Source organism: Oratosquilla oratoria, chromosome 19, assembly GCF_046742065.1.
Source record: "Oratosquilla oratoria isolate Oo_2021 chromosome 19, ASM4674206v1, whole genome shotgun sequence".
Lineage (NCBI taxonomy): Eukaryota > Metazoa > Arthropoda > Malacostraca > Stomatopoda > Squillidae > Oratosquilla > Oratosquilla oratoria.
The window spans coordinates 9,263,230-9,285,729 of record NC_134795.1 but is presented as its reverse complement, the minus strand read 5'-3'; the positions used below and the strand labels follow the sequence as shown (position 1 = coordinate 9,285,729).

The window sequence follows — 22,500 nt, the reverse complement described above, 5'->3', positions numbered from 1 at the left end:
AGAGTGTGAACTACTAGATTATCGAAATATTTAGGTGAGATTTTGTAGTAAGGCTGAAGATCCCACGTCATTCTATGGCTTTCTTCTAATTGGCGTTAGCGGTGACACCAATTCAGTGCTGATATTACAGTTCAGCGTTACTTTCGCCAAGAATGTAAATTGAAATTAGTTGGAGCACTTCTGATGTGCTTTGAAAAATGTATTTGCACACACACACACACACACATTCTGGGTCGCATTTCCTCTGAGCGCCTCGCCCGTGCTGCCAATGACGAGCCGGTCATTTTGTTCCACATTTCGCTCAACGACTGGTCGTAGGAGCATCATGGATGTTGCGCGCAATTCTACTCATTTATTATTTATCTCTTTTTACATTTACTTATCTATTTGTCACTCAATTTTGTTTCTTATTCATTTGCTTATCTATTACTTAATACATTAGATTATATATTTACTAATTAATGTATACATATGAAACTATTTAGTCATTCCTTTGTTCATCAATTCATCTCCATTTATATATTAATTTTTAATCAATAATCTTTTCTGCGTCAATCTATTACCCATTAATTTAGTGAATTTAGTTTATAGATATACTATTTTTCTTTTCATCTAATCATTTATCATTATGATTTTTTCACATGGTATGTAGCCAATGGAAGAATATGAATTTGACAATAAGTATATTTACATTTTGCCAATTTGCAAAATGTACTACCATGTAGTGAGTGGTGAAACTCTCGGTTGTTTTTTAAGAGAAAGTTAGGTAACTACGCATAGGGATGATAGGTGGTAATGGACATGGAACTGCCTAGTGTAGGCGTTATAGTCTCTTGCATTCTCCTTCATTTTTATGTTCTTATATAAAAGCATAGTGCAATATATCAGGGGGTGATCACTATAAAATGGCGATATTCTTCACTGGTATCGCTGAAAAACTGGCTTGCACTCCTCTGGTCTTACTTAATTGCAGTTTTTCATCCATTTTCTGATTACCTCTTCTTTTCAACGTGATACTGCGCACTTCGGAAAGATAATTGCACTCAAGACTGACATAAATCCTGCTCTCCATACAAGAGCAGCAGAAACAGCTCACCATCTCTATCAGGAGTCAAGTCCACCATGCATACAACACAAGCAAGCAAAAGGAACACTTGACAGATGGAGAGTATAATAAAATCTCGCGTGTGCGTGTGTGTGTGTGTGTGAGTATGTGTGTGTGCATGTGTGTGTGTGTGTGTGTGTGTGTGTGTGTGTGTGTGTGTGTGTGTGTGTGTGTGTGTGTGTGTACGTGTGTGTGTGTCCAAGCCTGCTCTGCCAAGTGCCACGGGCTGGGACACTCGTGCCTCACACTAACATAAGCTCGAAGGATATTATATGTATTATTTCCCTATTGCGAAGTTTGAAATTGATCACAATTTGTGCGCTTGTGCATGTCCTTGATTGCTATGATGGGCCGTCGTTTAGTAATAATCCTGTCTTCAAAGCTATTCCGACCTATGTGTGTTAAGAATTATAGTTTCACAGTGCACACCCACACCCACACACTCACACCAACACACAAGCAAACCTAACCCCACACACACACTCACACCAACACACAAGCAAACCTAACCCCACACCCACACACCAACACCCACACCCATGCGCACCTCCCCCCACAAAAACACCCCCCCACAGACACCCCCTAAACATACACACAGAAACACACACCAAAACACGCACCCCCCACACGCACGCACGCACACACACACAAACAAACACACACACACACACACACACACACACACACACACACACACACACACACACACACACACACACACACACACACACACACACACACACACACACACACACACGCACACACACACACATACATACATACAAATACACACACACATACAAACAGACACACGCGCACACACACACATACATACATGCACACACACACACACACACACACACACACACACACACACACACACACACACACACACACACACACACACACACACACACACACACACACACACACAAATAGAAGAGATCTGAAAAAGAACAGCTTTCCTCACAGAGTAATAGACAGTTGGAACAAGTTAGATGAGAAAGTGGTGTGTGCAAAAACAAAACATGAATTTAAAAATAGTTTAGATAAAATGAGATATGAAGACGGGACCCCACGAGCATAGCTCCCCTTCCCGTAAAATACAACTAGGTAAATACAACTAGGTAAATACACACACACACACACACACACACATGTAGGCACTCGCTCTCATGGAGTTCACAGATAAATACACATATATTGGCCATGTACTCCATTTTATGTTTACTTGTTGATTGAAAAACTTTTAGGTCCATTAAACTTTTAGGGATGGCCGAGCGGACAAGGGCGTTGGCGTCCAGAGGTGAAAAGTTAGATAGATGGTGGTTCGAGTTCCGCAAAGAGCCAACGCGTGAAGGCATTTAGTGCCTCTATTTAAATTCCGGAGTTCCCACAAATGCATTCAGTGCGTTTTCATCTCTTATAGCTCATTTATTTATTCTCATCCTTCCGTGAACCATATCCGTGTATATATATATATATATATATATATATATATATATATATATACGTAGCATAAATTGTCCTCCTTCCAAACTATGTAAGCAAGAGTAGACGAGGTGGACTGAAGTCACAGTGTCGGCGATCAAGTTTTTATTTTATTCCTTTGCCCACAAGAGCGTAGTGCACATTCAGTTGTCGCACAAGTACCATTTTATTTATTTTATTTTCATTTTAATGCATTGTTTTGTTGTACTTTATTTCACCATGTTGCTTTCTATGTCATTTTATTATTTTTATTTCTTCCGCGTACAAGTGCGTAGTGCTCCCAATTGTGGCACAAATGTCAGTTTATTTTATTTCATTTTTATTTCATTTTATTACAATTTATTTCATTGCATTTTATTATAATGTATTGTACTTTGTTGTATTTGATTTTATTATATTGTACTTAGTCTTTGTAAATATGTAAGGTGGTCCAGTCGTCCGGTACTCGGAGTGACAGGAAGAGGAAGGGGACCCGGACAGCTTCGGCATTCGGGATACCTCTCCCAATTCCAACCACGGACAGTTAATAGCTCATGTGAACACTACATTTTCACACCCCTGAAGACGGTTCTAGGACTAGAACCGAAACGTCGGGCATTAAACTTCCCACTTTGAGTCTGGTGTTTACGCTTCTCCCCCCCTTACAACATGGATCCCAGACTCCAGATTTTCGCACATATACATGTATGTATATATATATATATATATACATATATATGGGTGGGGAAGGGCAAACGAAGATGTGTTAGGAATAGAGTTTTTTGCCCAAACGCTGCGACCAACTTGTTCTTCTACTTAAGAAGACCAATTTGGTCGCAACGTTAGGGCAATAATATCTATTCCTAACACATCTTCGTTTGCCCTTCCCCACCCACATTCTCTCTCATTTGTCTGAAATAATCTTAAATACATACACACACATATATATATATATATATATATATATATATTTATATATATACATATATATATACATATGTGTATATATACATATATATATAAATAAATATATGTATATATATATATATATATATATGTATATATGTATGTATGTATATATTTGGTACTACATTGACTACATGCTATAGTGAATGAGCTGTGCCAGTACTATCAATATCTAATTCAAACAGGATATCTTAAAGCATAAAAGAATGTAATTATTGACCTTCACATCATAATTTGTAAAGACACCCCTAAAGTACTAAAGAAAACTTAAAGTCTAAAAGCATGGAAGTCTTTAATCTTTCAGCACTAACTAGGCAGACACATCTCCATGATTTCGGTGGTTGCGATTTCAATGACCGTAAGTAGTAGGAAAATTAATGAATATATTAGGTGCGAGGGCCACCGTAGTGATGAACTGCACGCCGAAAATTCGGTTTTATTTTAGTTATACACACCTACGCGATATAGCATTAGAAAATTAGATATTAATTTTGTAATACATGAACGTAATGTGCGATTTTCTTGGCGAAAAAAAAACAAAAACAAAAAAACTTGCTACAAGCAAAATTACTAACGAACGAAGCCGCTATTATACTATACGGACGCCATGCCAGTCCAGTCATTATCAGACGACGGCTTTCACGTTGCAGACCGCGTGTTCTCCAACTCCAGGTGACGTCAATAATAATCGCTGCTAGAAAGACAATAGGGCTTCCTTGGACTTTATGAGAGAACACAGGGTTCTCACGTAATTTCTGTGATTTCCTGGTTCTTCGGTTGCTTCTGTTTCACATTTCAGTCCCCCGACGCACTTACTTCTTTCACTCTACAATCCACCTTACCTAAAACCCCTAGCTCTGCCAATTATAATCCTATTGAGGTTACACTTGCATTTTCTCGTTCCACATACGCACTGGCGCTCACACACCCTCGCGCGACCTTCGCCCTCCTTCCTACACCATGAACTTTAACCCGTGCCGGGGGTCCCACCTGTGCACCCCTATCTGCGCGCGCGCGCACACACACACACACACACACACACACACACACACACACACACACACACACACACACACACACACACACACACACACACACACACACACACACACACACACACACACACACACACACACACACACACACACACACACACAAACACGCACACACACACACGCACAAACACACACACCCACAAACACCCACCCACATGGCACCCTTGAACCCCCCACCCCGGATGCACCCCTGGACATAGACAACCTTCATGTTTTCCATTCCCCGGCAACCTGTTGCCTGCACCTACCGCAATCGCTCATGTGCGACTGGCCTTTAGGGATGGATAGACATGCACTTTGAGAGAGAATAAGTTTGTTTTGAAATCTTAAACACACCAGTCTTGACGCTATCTTCAGAATGTAAATATTCACAATAATTTTTCATATAGAATATAAACAGGCCTATGGATGGATATCTACTGAGAGCCTATACCCATTAAGTACACGTTCCTGACCTCAGCTGAATGAATGTGTCTGGCGTTGAACCCCAGAACAAACTCCGAGATATCTTTCAATCCTTCATTACGGGGCACTGTTCTTAACTGAATGAAATCGTCTTGTGTTAGCCAGATCACAATTTGAGAAGTGGGTTATTGCAGCGAAAAACTTAAATATATTTTTCACTGTCGGGGTAATAGTGTTATAGTAGGTAGCGTGAGAAAGTGGTGGTAATAAAATATGATAAGGCTTTATATTTGTAAAATACTTGTGAAGGCAGGTGTAGTGGCGTTCAATGCTCACCATCCTCACTTCCCTTATGTGTGTGTGTGTGTGTGCGTGTGTGTGTGTGTATATATATATATATATATATATATATATATATATATATATATATATATATATATATATGTTGAGTGACATTTTATCACCTGTTTCAATTTTCACTCATTTTATTTTTGTTTCTTTGTAAGATAATCCCAACGTATTTACGTTGAGTGACCTCTCCTGTTTTCTATACTATTGTATTTAAGTTATACTTTGTTGTGATACTATGTACTTTGAAAATGTCTTAATAGACGAAAACGTTCAGTATTCCGATCTTTAATTTCCTCGTGGTTACAAGCAAAAATCTTTATTCACGTGTTTTTTGTGATTACTGTTGCATATATATATATATATATATATATATATATATATGTATATATAATATGTATATATATATATACATACATATACGTAATACCAAATAAAAAAAGTCATATCTACCCGTTTCCGCCGGAAATCCCTTAAGGGGACACATCCCCTCCGGTCCCTGATTGGCTGAGAGAGTGGTGACGCTACGGCGACGGAGACGACTGATTGGCCGAGAGTGGTGACGTCACGGCAACGGAGACGACTGATCGGCTGAGAGCGGTGACGTCAGGGCGCAGCTTCTTGCTCTCTGGGTAACATGGAGGCGCATCTCAAGTTATGGTTTCTTTCGAAACACGGTCAACTGTCTTGTGAATCGACGACGCATAATAAGAAACACAGTAGAGCGTCGTATGTTTGTGAAAGATTGTTGTCTGAAGTTGTGGCTCCTCTCACTTCCCATAGTACTTCTTTTTTGCACGTTTTTATTTTTCTTCTATTTGACATATCCATTTATCTCATTCCAAAGACACTCTTCAAACAGTCCGTTTACAGTACCTTCCTTCTTTTCCATGATACTACTCCCAGTATACGTAAATCATTCCCACACAGAACCCACCATTACTGGCTGTCATCCCCACCTATGTTTTGAATCAGACATTTACTTCCTACCACACTTTCTTAAGTACACCAAACGTCTTTCACTCTCTAGTTCATGTTTATTTATTTTTCTTGCCTTCCATCTTCAAGTAAATCAATCCATAGAACATTTTTACCTCTTCCAGTTTATCTTTTAGCTGAATTGTAATGGTACATTCTTTTTCTTCTCATTTTTATCACTTTGCTTTTGTTGACATCCACTGTAATCTACCTCACATTTTCCATCTGATCAAACGCTGTTAACAGCAATGATTCTTCGCCTTCTCTCGTGTATGCATCATCAGCACACAGAATATGAATACTCACTACTACCTACTCCATCTCCTGAAAGCCTAACTCTGCGTTGTACTTTCCTTCAATTATCTTATCACTCTATGCATACATACATGTACAGCCTAGTCAATTTCATTGAGCTTGGAGAAACTTTCGGTCTAAACGGACTAGAAAAACCTAACTCGAATAACTCATTAAGGACCAACAGGTAATTTCTGGCATTTTTAGGGAATTACCTCTGGACCACGTCGCGTGCTTTAGTTTAACATAAGGAAACCTCAGGTCCAAAATGGGTTGAACGCCCACAACGACATTGGACAAACGTCCTTCAATCCCACCTCAATCCAACCCACCCCATTTTCTCTCCAAGGATCTTCATGCTCCCGCTCTCATGAAATATGGTCTCCCTCGCCCCCACAAGCTTCTGCATTACTTCTCTGTCCATTTTATTGTGTGGCTCTTCGTCATCTATGAAAACCACTACTGTACATCTCCCTCCCCCCCCATGTTATTTTGATTTATTTGTTTAAGTGCACCGAGTCTAGAGATTTTCCCCATTGTTTAAGTCGACTCGGTTAATCTTATTCTCTTTAATGCTTAAAACGTTCATTAAGAATATTCCTCAATAGTTCTTACACTCCCCCTTTAAGCCCAAAATACTTAATTCCTCCGTATTCTTCATTCGTGGTTCCGACCAACCCCAGCGCCTTTCCTGGCTTCAAATTGCTTACTACCCTCTCCAATCCCCCTTTTTCTGTTTCTTTGCTACTGGATAAATCCCCCTTCTCTCCTTAACCCCCATGTTTTGTAAGTTACGTCTCTTATCGTGTTGGAAGGTTTAGTGATATTAATATTCCATCTATGATCCTTTCTCTTCCTTCTTTTGTGTTTTCACTTTTCCTCCCCTTTACTTCCAGCAAGACATCTTCCTTAGCAAACATCTTAGCCTTTTTTTCATTCCCCTCCCTTTTCTTCACCCTTGTCTTACTCTTTTTCTTTGTACCTCCACCTTCCTTTTCATTTGCCTTCTAATAAAATTCCAGTGTTCTCATTCTTCCTATTCAGATCCTTGTCTCAACGTTCGTTCAATTAATCATAATAACAATTTTAATCTTCTAGAGTGGCTGCCCCTTCCGTATGTGGTAAGCCCTACATAAATGTTACCGCCTTCCCTTAGCATTTTGACTGTAGTGGTGTTCTCCTTAATTGGACTAGACCAGGAGTGGCCAACCTTTATCTAGTTATCCTGATGCAATCTACCAGCCTAACACAGGATTAGTTTGTCTTTATAAATAATTGTATGTTGTTCAGACATGTCCATCATTATGAATATAAATATTATTCATTCCCCCCAAAAAAGGGAAATATAATAATCCAAGTATTATGATTACTTGGATATGCTATTGCAGCTATTTGCATGACAACTTCTGAGGGACGAATTATCAACAGGTACAGTAGCGTGATCGACTTAAAACAGGCTTGTGATCGACTAGTCCATCGCGACCGAATGGTTGGCTACCCCTGGAGTAGATTGATTGTCGGCAAGCAGAATCCAATATCATACACATCCCAAGTCAAGGTGATGGAGTTCATCGGAATAAGTTTAGTTCGGTGACTGTAGAGGATTTTTTCTCAAATGAAAGATATGGCTTGTCGGGAGCCGAAATAAAAATGTTTTCATGTATACATTAATTTAAATAGCTTTTCGTTAATAATCTTATTGATCTATTCACTCACTATTTACTAAATTATTCATTCAAAAATCTATTCTGTTTACTTCACTTGTCCATCTATGCAAGCCTCTTACCTTTTTTTTCATAATTTTTCACACATGTGATTGTAATAAGAACTCCTAGAGAAAAGAGAGACCAGAATTAGCTTCTCCCAGAATCAGTGGATTGCATTATCGACGCTTTAGTCAGTTTCAGGGTGTCTGGAGTGGAAAATCGGGCACCTCAGACCACCACGAATCCTTTAGCCCCTACAGCGTCGGAGCCAAAATCGATTTTTATTTTGCTTAAATCAAGTCAAATGATGTAAAATCAACAAATTTTGCTTATTTTGATTCACCTTAGCCTAGAAGTGGAGAAACTGGGTCGATTTTGTCGATATCTGCGTGCGAAAGTGTGGTAGAACAACCGTAGATTTTTAGCTCCTAACGCAGGTTGAACGAGGTTGTATCTTTCGGGGAAGCTTCGTTAGAATTTCAGAGAGTGAAGGAATTTTACTTTTATAATGTTTCACATCAATGTAAATTCACACATAATAGTCTGACGCTTACGGAAAACGTGTTTATAAACAGTTTTTGTGTTTTTTGGCAAATATTTATCACTTTGTTATGTGGCAAATTGATTTTTCGGTATCTTTTCTTGTATAATTTCATGGAGGATAGGTGATTGTGGTGTTTCTTATTGTTTTGGTAAATGTTTTAGTAAGTATCCATTACACCATTATTGTCCGGCCACATTTTATATTACGCATTTATTACGGGCAGTACGAAATTGCCAGTTCTTTACGCCTGAATACATATTAAATAGCATCTGCCTAACTGTCGAAGTACAACTTCACCTCCTCATACTTTGTTTCGTACAGCAGAGTCGCCTAAATCACGTCCTAAAGCCCAATTTTAAACCCCAAGTTACCCCTGAAAAATTGCTGCCGGGGTTGCCAGTTTTGTCAATGAATACATTTTTGGGGGTGTTTTATATATCCAATGGATAGGGCTACTTGGTCATTACCACAGATTTGACCCTCGACCTAATGCCTATTTTTGGCATTTTTTTTTAATTTGCGGCATACGACGTATGCCGCTGAGACTGTAGAAGTTAGGGACGCACAAACTAGTCGAACCATCGCCGCGCCTTGCGAATTGCATTTCAGAGTTCCATCAAGTGAAATGCGAGTCGTCGAGCTTAAGATATATTCTACCCAATGGTGCTGATAAAATGTTAAAAGAGAAGTGGATCCACAGTTGGTGGTGGCTTGAGGCATTCTGTGTTGGTAGGGGTCTCGCTTTACGAGTATCAAGAGTGTATAAGGTGCCGTTCTAAGTGTAAAGTGTAAGTGAAAGGGAGTAGGAACTCTTTTTTTCGGGAACAATGGTAGTCTCACCTTCTCAATATATCCTAAGTGGGAGACATTTAGATTTCTTAAACAACTAACAAAAATTCTTCCTTAACTTAGCACATTGTTCGCATAGCTGTATGCCAGTTATGAAACCAAAGAAACTGTGCACGTTTGTTCAGAGGTTACAACGACCTCAAGAAACGACGCAAAAAGATCGTCACAACTGCTGAAGAAACATGCACAAGGCAAAAACGTTCAGAAACGATTCCTTATTTCAAGTACATTTCAAGTACAAGCTAACGCGCGAACATTACACCCATACAGTGCTGAAATAGGATACGTATTTACAACTGCAGTGGAATCCTCATTCAGAGATGTCACATACATGTTACCAACTAAAGATAGTACGCTTATGATAAGAGAAAAGTAATAATCATCACCTGTTAGGGGAAATTAAGTTGGTAGACCTGAATGTCTCCTTACTAGACGGATCAACGCGGTTGACTTCATCAGCTATTCTTGTTAGATAATATTTCATTATAATTTCCAGTGTGGGACTTGCAAATAATATAGATAATATGAATAGATAAATGGATGAATAAATAGATAAATAGATAAATGAGTAAGTCAATAAATCAATAAATCAATTATATGCCAAACGTAGGAAGAGTTAGAATTTAATGAACTCGGCTTCCTACACAATAGATAAGTAAAAAGTAAATAAATAGAAAGATAGAATATAAACAATTCGATAAATAATAAATAGGTAAATAAATATAGATAAATATAAATGAATAAATAAGTAAATAGATAATTGAATAACAAATAAGTAGACAAACAAATAAATAAATAAACGAATAAATCAATAAAAAGCAAACAGATAAACAAACAAATAAATAGATAAATAAATAAATAGATAAACAAAATAGAAGCACAAATCAATCAACTGCATCACTGCATCCAGCAAATTGACAAGTAGGGCTACCAATCAATTTTACTCGGGTAGAGGAAGAACAGATCTCCGTCGTTGTCGTAAGAAATGTTACAATAAGTATAACGTGCGTTTCGGAGATAATCCCAGGAAGGAAGGAAGGCAGATATTCCAAAGCGACGAGATGACCGGGGAAGTCAGGGACAACGTTATTGACCATGGGGGCTGTTGTCGAGGCAAATGGGGGTCGGCAAGCGCCTTACTCCTCCTCCTCCTCTTCTTCCTCCTCCTCCTCATCTTCTTGTTAATTGCTCCTCTTTTCTTTTCTAGACAGCCATGTTGAGGTTGTGTGTATGCGGACCTGCACCTACGATAAAATGACAGGAAGGGCAAAATTATGATCAGTGCGGGGAAACCTCTACTTCATATCACAAGGGCAAGAATTATTGACTTCATGTCTGTCTTATACTATAGGGCACAGAGTGCAGTAAAGTATGGAGGAGGCGTGTCCAGCTTCTTTCCTGTTAATACAAGGAGTGAGGCAAGGGTGTGTCCTCGCCTCAATGCTTTTCAACACCTACATGGATTGGGTATTGGACAGAGTTGTCGATCACTGTCGTTGCGGAGCATCTATTGGCAACACCAAAGTCACCGAGCCTGTATTTGCTGATGATGCTGTCCTTTTTTTGCGGAGTCGTTGGAGGTCCTGGCTGCAGCCGCTTGTACTTGAGGTCTCCTGGACTAAGGACAAGGTCCAGGAGTTTGGGGACTTACTGGATGACACAGTTCAGTCTGTCCATGCATGTGGTGAGGACATTGAGGCCTTGGGAAGCTTTACATACTTTGGTAGTGTAGTGCATAACAGTGGTGGGTCATGTCAGGCGATATCTTTACTCATGAAGGAGGACTAAGATTCGAATCTTCAAGTCACTTGTCCTTCCTGTCTTTCTGTGTGGCTGTGAGACATTAAATGCTAGCTTCAAGAGGCGTCTCGATGTCTTTGGTACTAAGTACCTTCGGACAATCATGGGGTATACCCCCAATTGATGATGATGATGATGATGATGATGATGATGATGATGATGATGATGATGATGATGATGATGATGATGATGATGATGATGATGATGATGATGATGATGATGATGATGATGATGATGATGATGATGATGATGATGATGATGATGATGATGATGATGATGATGATGATGATGATGATGATGGTGGTGGTGAAGGTGATGATGATGATGATGATGATGATGATGATGATGATGATGATGATGATGATGATGATGATGATGATGATGATGATGATGATGATGATGATGATGATGATGATGATGAAGGGAGGGAAATTTCCAAGGGATTAAAACATTACCAAGGGGTAAATCACCCCATCTGCCTACCTCCCCTTTTGTTGCAGGCCGTCTGGATATATGATAACACAAGAGAATGAGATGGTGAAGAAGAAAAAGAAAAAAAAAATGAAGCAGAAAGATAGACATCATTCTGGCGCTCATTCCATACACCGCCATCTTTGTCTACCCTCTCCAGGGAGTTTCTACCTTGCTCGCTCATTACCCACACTCTCCACCTGGCAATGAAATTTTATTTACATTTTACTCTGGGTGTTTATTAATCTTGTATGCATTGCTCCCCACAGGCGGGCTCAGGCCTGGGGTCTGTGGCCCCGCCCACAATCCCCTGGCTCACTCACTCACTCACTCACTCATCCGCTCCTAGCTCTGCCCTGCCTCTTCTCCCTACTCATCTCTTCTTTTTAGTTTTCCTCTCTAGTACTAACCATCTTGTTGTTCTCTTTCCTCCTGCTCCTCACTCGCCCCCCCCCCACTCACACACCCACATCCACACACGTCTCCACCTCTTGCGCCATCGGGATAATGAACGTCCTACTTACTTGCACACGTTCAGATACTCGTGCTAAAGTTCTCTTCACATGAATACGAAGGAAAATGTGCATATGCACTCGGGTAAGTATATGCATGCACATCTGTTCATACCTGAATATGACATGGGTATACGCTATGGCATGCTTACATAATTTTCAGAATGAATTTTAACTTATATGTAAATGTGAAGATGTTGCCGACAAGTCTATCGAAATAAACACCATACGTTTCACTTATTACAGCCGTTTCAAGTACTAATAAAGTTTCCGTCCTGACATGGTGTATATTTCAATAGACTATGTATGTAGGTGTCCACATATGCATGTAGATACACGAATAAAGACACACACATTGATTAATGTATTCCGTCTTGTCGAAAGTCCGGTAGTAGTTCATAGCTTCTATCTTAAACGGTTTCGAGCCGGTTTGACCAAGATGCTTCGAATCTCCATGATTCCGAAGACAATATTTTCATCTTATTTATTTGCTGCTTATTCGTGTCCAATCTTAGTCCCTGTGTAACTTGTGCAAGTATCATCTTGCGCTGTCCACGAAAGTCTCAACCAGTAATTGGGCATAAGAAAGAAAGAAAGAAAGAAAATTCCTTCATTTTTAATTTCTTTCTTCTGATAACGGATGACTGCGATTATGGAAAACGTGTTATCTAATGGACGATCCCGCCATAATTTCTCGGTTAGATCGGCTGTTGTCTTTCAACTCATTGCATTACGTTGACATCTACTGTGTTTATGTATTACATATTTTAATCACTTTTAGCTTCCTTTATATTTACGATATGAATATTATTAACTGGTGATCGATTTACCAATATGTTGCTCTCGTTACGCCTCATTACCAAAGACATTATGGAAAGATGTGGTGATGTTTGAAATACGGAATATGATTTCCACAAAACCATTTTGTTGTTTCAATTTTTATTGATTTTGCTTAACTGTGTAGAGGAAATGCTATCTAACTATTCTGTTGTTTTCCTGAAGTATGCACGTACATTCCACAATTTACACTTCCATGGTTTACGAAAAATATTTCGAAATATGATCCCTACTGAGTAAAAGCAGCAACGACTGCAACAGCACTGTAGGAGAGAGGCCAAACGCAGGGCTTCTTCTTTCTGAAGAAGCCCTGCTGGGCGAAACGTCAAATATATTGGAACCCATACTCTGCGTTTGGCCTCTCTCCTACAATGATCCCTACTCTTGGAATTCAGAATCTCCATACACACCTCGACCTGTCTCTGTACATTTAATGCGAAAAATCATGATCTATGCAAGACATTTTCACTCAGACCCGCGGTCGACAAAGCCTTACAACGTGGATGAGCCGACTATCATGAACTACTGGTGTTGGGCTACAGAAAGACCAAGTCAAAGATCAAAAGAGGGCGAGAGAAAGCATACCTTAGAAATGACCCAGGAAAGAGAAAATGCAACGGAAAATGAAACCGGGATTCTGGACAAATACGTAAAGGGCATGGCAGCAGCGATAACAATAACAATTATAAAATAAAAACCACAACACTTATAATGGGAGATACACGGATAAGAAAAGCCAAGTCTCAGAGATAGATACCCTCCGTTCTGAATAGAGCGTGCTTGGAGCATTTCGTCTTCCTTCCTCTCCAATTTTTCGGGCCAGTAACTCCTTTTTCCCTTTCCCTTCTTTGCAGGACGACGAGCTTGGGCTGGTGGACTCCCCGGACTACGACAGTTTCCATAGGTCAGGAGGAACCTATGAAAGTGGCGTCAGTCCGGGGCGTAATGGCGGACATACAAGCGACTCCGGCAGCAGTATCCGCAGCTTTGTACACAGCACCTCGACTATACTTAGCGGCAAGAGCGCAGGGAGCAGTACTCACGGTGGGTTGAACGGCAGAGTACTACAAATGAAAGCTTTATCTGCTACATGTACATGCGCGTGCATGCATATCTTTCCACACGTACATGTATATATTTACCTATTTTATCTAGGTATATCTATCTATGGGGTTGGGGCAATGCCTATGGGGTCTTGCCTTTTCCTCCATTAGTCAAACCTTGCCTTGAATATGAGTGTGTGTGAATGTATGAATGTATGTATGTGTGTGTGTGTGTGTGTGTGTGTGTGTGTGTGTGTGTGTGTGTGTGTGTATGAGTATGTATGCATGTTTGTGTGTGCGCGCGCACGCGCGCGTGTTTGTGAGAGATTCACTATGATCTTAGATTGCGTGCTGAACTTGTGATCGACAGATATTACCCTCCTATACAAGACCTCAGAGCTTGGATATAGACCGATCTATGGTCAATACTGTGGCCACACACACACACCCGTCACCTTGTCATACCCTTTACCCACAAGGAGCTTAGATAAAGGATAAGACAAATGGGTATTGGATGGGTTTGGGATGGCTACCTCCCTTAGAAAGAGGAGGAAGCCTTTTGGTATATAGATAGATTATAACCAATAAAGTATGTCATGTTCTCATATTCATTATCAATGTAAACACTCTGTTCTATTTTTTATATCACTGTTTACCTTTTTAGTATGCGATGTCTATTTGTGTTTTCCGTAACGCTATTGACTTTCCTCTTTTACAATTGTCCATCCCCTTCCTACCCCAAGATACTCTAAATCAATGTGTCTTTGTTACTGCTGGCAGGAGTGTACCACTTATGGATTAACCGAGAGAAGACTGGCCTGGGGGGACAACTGCCAGACGAGGGCGGAGACAGCGACAGCAGCGAGGAACTCTATTCGCGGTCTTCCATGACCTCCAGCACACACTGTCATGATCTGACCACGACGCCCCGGTATTCGTCCCGCTCGATGCGGAGGCTCATCATGGCCGCTCTCCTGGCTCTTGTCTGTATGGTAAGAGTGTCAATTCCCTTTAAGTTTCGGACAAAGTGGTTTCTAAAGTGTCAATTTCCTTTATGTTTCGGACAAAGTGGTTTCTAAAGTGTCAATTCCCTTTATGTTTCGGACAAAGTGGTTTCTAAAGTGTCAATTCCCTTTATGTTTCGGACAAAGTGGTTTCTAAAGTGTCAATTCCCTTTATGTTTCGGACAAAGTGGTTTCTAAAGTGTCAATTCCCTTTATGTTTCGGACAAAGTTGTTTCTAAAGATTCAGAAGTTTTATGTTTTACAAACAGAACCTCTTACACCTCAGAACCTCTTACACCAGTCAAAAAATAATATTGTAGTCTCTGTTATATATACTAGATATTATTTTCCTTTACACATTTTGGCTCTTTTGCTTGTCAGGGGGGAAATTCATCATATCCTACACACTCATAGTTAAGTTAAATTCTCGTATCTCTGAAATAAGATTTTACAATTGCGTATCCTTAACATTCGCAAGATAACAAATTGTTTATTTTCTCTTATTACTCAGGTACTCGTGTCAAAAGTAAGCCCTCCACTATCAGCAACATATTATTCAACAAATCAAACCCGTCCTTAATTAATCTTGCCTGAGAGAATAAATCCATTCCATGAACAATCAAGGGTTTAATGAGTATATCTCTCATACTTGTTATGGATAATCTGATATTAATCGTTTAGGTAATTTTGTAAGGACCAGTTCCCAACTCGTTACTGCGTGGTTTGACCTTCAGTGGATACCGTTGACAACTACCCATCTGGTTTTCCGAACATGTAAGGCAAAAGTGACGGCTTCAGCCGCAGCCAAATACCTTCTGACACAATTGTCATTTGATTCTGTGATTTTGACACACGCATTCCGGACATCATTATATTTTAGGCGGCAGCTAATTGCGTAATCATCCTTATACGCATTTATATCGTCACGTACAAGCCATGCTCATATATTTGCAGTTTATTGGCGTGTCCACACAAGCAGCTAATATACGATAATCTGGAAGAAAGGAAGCACCGGGTGGTGCGTCACGACTCATATATAATTAGGGAGGAGGGAAGGAAGGGGGTGGTATTGCATCAGCTTGCAACGTTTTGTTTAGTTTGTCCCATGTTGGACACGTACATGGTCGTACCATAAGAGCACCGTAAATAGAATGCAGCCACTGCGACCCATCTAATCGGTAGCAGCAGGAGTTTGACACACCCGGACCGGCTCATTTCATCGGGTTTGTCATATGCTGGGGTCACGTGTTGACGCGCCCTAAGACTAACACCTGAGTCAAAGCAAGCAGCTTGGCGCCAACGGCCTCCTGCTCTCCGAAACAACTTGGCATATCCACATTTTTTTTATCTACCTTCTTCACAGAGCAACACAAAGGCTAAAATGCATGAAAACAAAACGCTTGCAGAGGGACGCACTAGAAAAACAAAACAAAACAAAACAAGAGTACATCAATTCGAAGACATATGTTGGTGTAAGGGGTTTCCTGGGGTTTCCTTTTTGAAAAAAGTCCAAGTCAGAGGCATGTGGAAAGGCATAAGAGGGAAGAGTTCCAAACTCTCCCAGCAGAAAGACAGAGCGTATTGGTAGATTCTTGCAAAATGTAGTTGCACAGAAAAACGATGAAACGTTTTAGAATGTCTAGTGTTGTGTGGCTTTCTAAGGATGGTAGGCACACAGCTCTTGAGTTCTGGAGAATATACATCAAGATAGCAACAGAAAAGAGATAAAGATACGATATTGCAGTGGAAAGGGAAAGTGAAGTTCGTGAATACGACAAGTGTTGATAAAGTGGGAAGGTTTGTTCTCTATCTTGCTCATGAGGTTGTATTGGGGTGGCCAATGAAACAGTCAAATAATGCAATAATGATAAATATTGTATTAATTACAAGGACTACAAAAACGAGCGTGCGATTGCTTTGTATGCAAAATCAAGACTGACGCTAAGCGACGCGACCAGGCTCCCACTTGGCGGGAAAACATACACGCTCAAAACGAACACTTGGTTCTCACAATAATGTATATAATATAATGTATAATATATAATGTATATAATACTCGTAATGCCATATCTCACAATAATAATAAATAAACAATATTACAAATACGTATGTACAACACACAAAGAATATTCTATGCCACCATTACAAGGTAAGTCATGCCGAACATGAAAAGCGTACTACATAGGATAAGAAAGTTTCTTGTACAGGGTCAGCTGGTGAGTCTGAGTTACGAAATTTTGGAGGCGGTACAAAACACCTATTTTCATTAAGTCTCCACTAGCAATAGTAGATATATAATTTTTCTAGTAAAATTTTCTAGTGAAGATTTGTTAAATATGTTTATGGTGTCAGAATGAAAACATTGTGTATCATTCAAGAAATGGGTATATTTCTGTAGAAAACTGTATCGAGTGGACAGGTATTTTTTTTTCTTTTAATTTTAGTGGAGCTGAACGACGTTGGTTTTCCTCTGCCTCATCAGATATGACAAGAAAGTTAGACGTAAGATAGTCTGCAGCAACCATTCTAGAATAATGGAACTCAGTTTGAGGACAACTAGAGAACGTTGTAGAATGATTTACAGTATTTTAGTGTTATCAGCACAAGAGAGCGTAAAAGATGAGCGATCAAGTAGATAATTTATGAATAATATGAAAATGGCAGTGGGTAGAATACAACCCTATTGGACGCCAGAGGTTACAGACATGGGAAAAGAACGGTGACCATTTACAAACAACAGCTAAAGAACAATCAGAAAGAAAATCGAAAGTAAAGGAGCAGAGAGAGAGGGAGAGATACCGTATGAGGTAACTTAGGAGTCAAATCTTTGTAGCAAATTCTATCAAATGTTTTTTATGGCTTGTGCATTAGCCTAGATCCCACAAAAAAACAAAACAAAAACAAAAACAGCAAAGAAGATGACCAGGAGTCAGACAGAAACGTTAGATCTCCAGTAGATTTTACTTTGCGGAAACCATACTGCCGTTCAGAGAGGTTTTGAACAGAGATGTCTCAATGTTTCCATTAAGAATAAATTCGAAAACTTTAGGTAAGCAGGAGATTAAAACTATAGGATGGTAGTTAGGAAGCTAAGAGCGGTCACCTTTCTTCAGAATAGGCTGCACGTAGGCATACTTCCAGCATAGAGGGTAGAGGCAAATTGAAAGACAACGACGAAATAGTTCCCCTAAGTAGAGATTCCGTACGGAAGCACAGCTTTCAAGAACGGCAGGTGGTATTTCAACCGGACCGTAAATGTCAAGGTCAATTAGGGCCGAGACAACAACCTTTGGTGAAATTCAGATGGTAGTCATAAATACGTCTGAGTAGTAGAGGAAGGAATAACGCCAGAATACTACAACATGATTTTTAGTAAACGTTTCAGCAAAGAGAAAGTAGAAAGAAAATGTATAGCGTGTATCTGATTATACTGACTAGGGAGCTGGTTGTTTGGTGGCAGAAATAATGGGTCTCAATTTGCTTGATATTTAGTGGAAACGATGGAAAGTTAATGGAATTGATTTAAGGATTTCCAAGGAATTTATGTGGGAAGAATATCACAAGACGAATCCAGTTTCCCTCCACACTGAGGGAAGCGACTCGACAAAGTAAACTAAAACTTAGGGGTGAGGGAGAGTGTGTTTGTACTTTAGTTTCAGTGTCAAAAGTTGAGAAATGCTAAAACAAGTGTATCTGTATTACGTGGAAGGGAGTGTGTTATTCCATTATTTTTTAATGAAGAGTAAAAAGAACCCCGAGTCATGGGGACTTTGCTTCAGGGACCCGACAGCACCGAAACACAAACATTTGGATGCCCATAGGTACCTGTGCAGCAGGAGAGAGGATTGTGACAGTGACGATGACGGGGGTCATGATAATAATGATGATAATGGTCATTATGGTGGCGAAAATGATGGTGTACATGATGATGATGGTGATAATGATGGTGAAATTGATGGTGATGATGGTGATACTGATGATGACGGTGATGATGATGATGATGATGATGATGATGATGATGATGATGATGATGATGATGATGATGATGATGATGATGACGACGGTAAAGATGGCAAAGATAACGGTGATGATAGTGGTAATGATGGTGATGATGGCAATTATGACAATGGTGATAATATGATGGTGATTATGATGACGGAGATGGTGGCAGTGATAATGATGGTCATGGCAATGATGATTATGGTGATGGTGACGGTGATGAGTGTGGCGGTAATGGTAATTATGCGATGATGAGGATAGTAGTAGTGATGATGGTGACAATGGTGACTGTAGTGATGGTGATGATGGTAATGACAAAGGTGATAATGGTAGTGGTGATGGTGATGTGTGATGATTATGATGATGGTGACGATGATGATGATGATGGATATAATGATGCTAATGACGAAGATGATAATGGTAGTGATATTGATGATGTATAATGGTGATGCTGATGATGCTGGTGGTGATGGCCGTGACAATGGTGGGGATCACGTTGGTCCTGATGGTGATGATGGCTATGATGATTATGGTGATGATGATGATGATGATGATGATGATGATGATGATGATGATGATGATGATGATGATGATGATGATGATGATGATGATGATGATGATGATGATGATGATGATGACGACGACAATGATAATGATGATGATGACGACGGCAATGATAATGATAATGATGGCGACGACAATGATAATGATGATAACGACGACAACGACGACGATGATGATGACGATGACGATTATAATGATGACGACGACGACAGCGACGACGATGATGATGATAATCATAATGATGATGATGATGACGATGGTGACAGTGATGGTGATGACAGTGATGACAGACGACAGACTGGAGCTCGAGGATGGCCAGGAGTGGCAAGTGGGACGACTGCCTGCCACCGAGAGAGGCGGCGCCTCTCGGAGTCCCAAGTCACGTCCCTTCGTTGCCATCCCAGGTTTCTTCAATCCCTCCTCATTCTGAATTGTCTTATGATATACATTTTTTACTATTATGCATTTAAAGGGGTAATTATGAAAATAATATATGATATTAACTTTCTTTATTAATTGGGGTTAAAAAATTCCTTATTTCAATGGATCACAAAAACTTTCACTTCGTTTAGTGTACAGATATGATGCCAGGATGACCAAACATGTTTTATCAAGTGTCATCAAGATTGAACCAGATATGTATGCTTGCTGGGTGGCGTGGGAAAGTACAGCCCTGGGCGGGATTCGAACTCGGACAGCTGTGTTAGCAGTTGTGAACGCTACCACTGCGCCGTGTACAGAGTGCCTGCCAGACCGTTACGTAGGGGACGAAGCTACGAACCTGGAAGGGGAGTCGCCTGTACCCCATACATAAGAACATAAGAATGAAGGAGACTATAAGAGACCATATGGCCTACACTAGGCAGTTCCATGTCCATTACCACCTATCATCACCATCCATAAAGTTGTCTAACCTTTTCTTAACAACCGATAGTTTCAGCGCTCACTACTACAGTAGATGGTTACTAAGTCTATTCCATTTGTTGACCACTCTATTGATGAACAAGTTCTTGTCTATTTCCCTCTTAAACATAAATTTGCCCAATTTAAATCCATTACTGAGAGTCCTGCCCTGATGTCTTAATATGATGTCCTGTCTGCATCCCTATGTTAAAGCCCTCGATCCACTTGGACACCTCTATTAGATCACCCCGCACTCTGCGTCTTTCCAGAGAAAGTAAATTAAGGTGCCCAACCCTGTCCTTGTAAGGTAAGTGTCTGAGTCCATGTATCATTTTGGTCATTCTCCTCTGTACTGATTCTAGTGAATCGATATCCATTCTGTAGGATGGAGACCAAAATTGTACCGCATAGTCAAGGATGGGTCTAACTAACGCCAGATAGAGTTTGATAACTACCTCTGCACTTTTATTTCTAACGGTCCTAGCAATGAAATCTAATCCTCAGTTAGCTCTATTTCTGGCTCTAATGCACTGTTTCCTGGTTTTAAGGTCAGGATTCACTAGAATTCCGAAGTCTCTCTCGCACTCAGTTTTCCCTAAAAAGGTGTTATCTAAGGTATACCTGTTTAGCACACTGCACTTTGAGATATAGAAGTTCATTTGCCATTTCACCGACCATGTGAACAATTTGTTAAGACCTTCCTGCAGTATATCGGTGTCTTCTTCTGACCTAATTAGGCGTCCTATTTTAGTGTCGTCCGCCAACTTCCTAACGTCACTACTAATCCCATTGTCCAAGTCGTTTATATACACAATGAAAAATTAGCGACCCAAAACCGAGCCATGGGGAACTCCACTAGTAACCCTCTCCCAATTGAATTTTACACCGTTTATAGTGAACCACAGTTTTTTGTCACTGATTCATGTTCTAATCCATTCAAACGCTTTTCCTCCTATTCCATGGGCTTTGGATCTATTTAGTAGTTTCTGGTTTTCGGTGTTTTTTTAATCATCCCAAATAGTTTTTTAACTGTCAACAACTGTGACAACTTGTCTTTCAATGTTACCCCACAACACTGTATGTTTTAGATAATGCCAGTTCGTATTCTTGGCCGACAGAGCCAACGTCCTTCATGTCTGGACCGCCGGTGGTTGTTGGCAACTTGTAGTAGTCACAGGTACCAAATGCCACTCAGTAACCGAATAGTCTTAAGTGGGATTAAGTCAAAAGTATCTATATGTGTTCACTGGTAACTCATAACTGCCATTACAGTTGTGTGTCTAGTTATTTCCTTTAAAGTACATATATAGTGCACAGTTTCCCAATTTGGAATTCTTTCCTGAATGAAAATTCTCTCTTTTCTTCTCATGGCTAGAATTTTCCCCTTAGATGTTTAGGGCCAGAGACATAGTGAAGAGGTTTGAGAAGGGTAATTGATAGGAGAGATAGCTTACGATAAAACTTATTAACAATCTTATCTGAATGGAGATTAATTTCCAATCACAAACTATTTATGAAGGCATAGGAAAGTTTTCATGATGCAATTTAAATCTTTCCGTACGCAAGTTGCAAGTATCTGCCGTCAGGTTGTCTGTCATTCATCCCCCGTGGTCCGTCTTTCGCACCAGGGGACGCTTTTCCCTTGAC

At 40.0% G+C, this 22,500-nt stretch overlaps 1 protein-coding gene across 2 annotated transcripts in view; it reads left to right on the top strand.

The window, feature by feature from the left end:
- The window catches only part of LOC143035716 (proton-coupled zinc antiporter SLC30A2-like), a 78,246-nt gene that overhangs the window by 20,987 nt on the left and 34,759 nt on the right, over positions 1-22,500 (top strand). For both annotated transcript variants that reach the window (XM_076202601.1, XM_076202600.1), the window contains exons 2-3: positions 14,195-14,384; positions 15,164-15,375. In XM_076202601.1, coding sequence (XP_076058716.1) covers positions 14,195-14,384; positions 15,164-15,375 — 402 coding nt within the window. The remainder of the gene's footprint in view (positions 1-14,194; positions 14,385-15,163; positions 15,376-22,500) is intronic.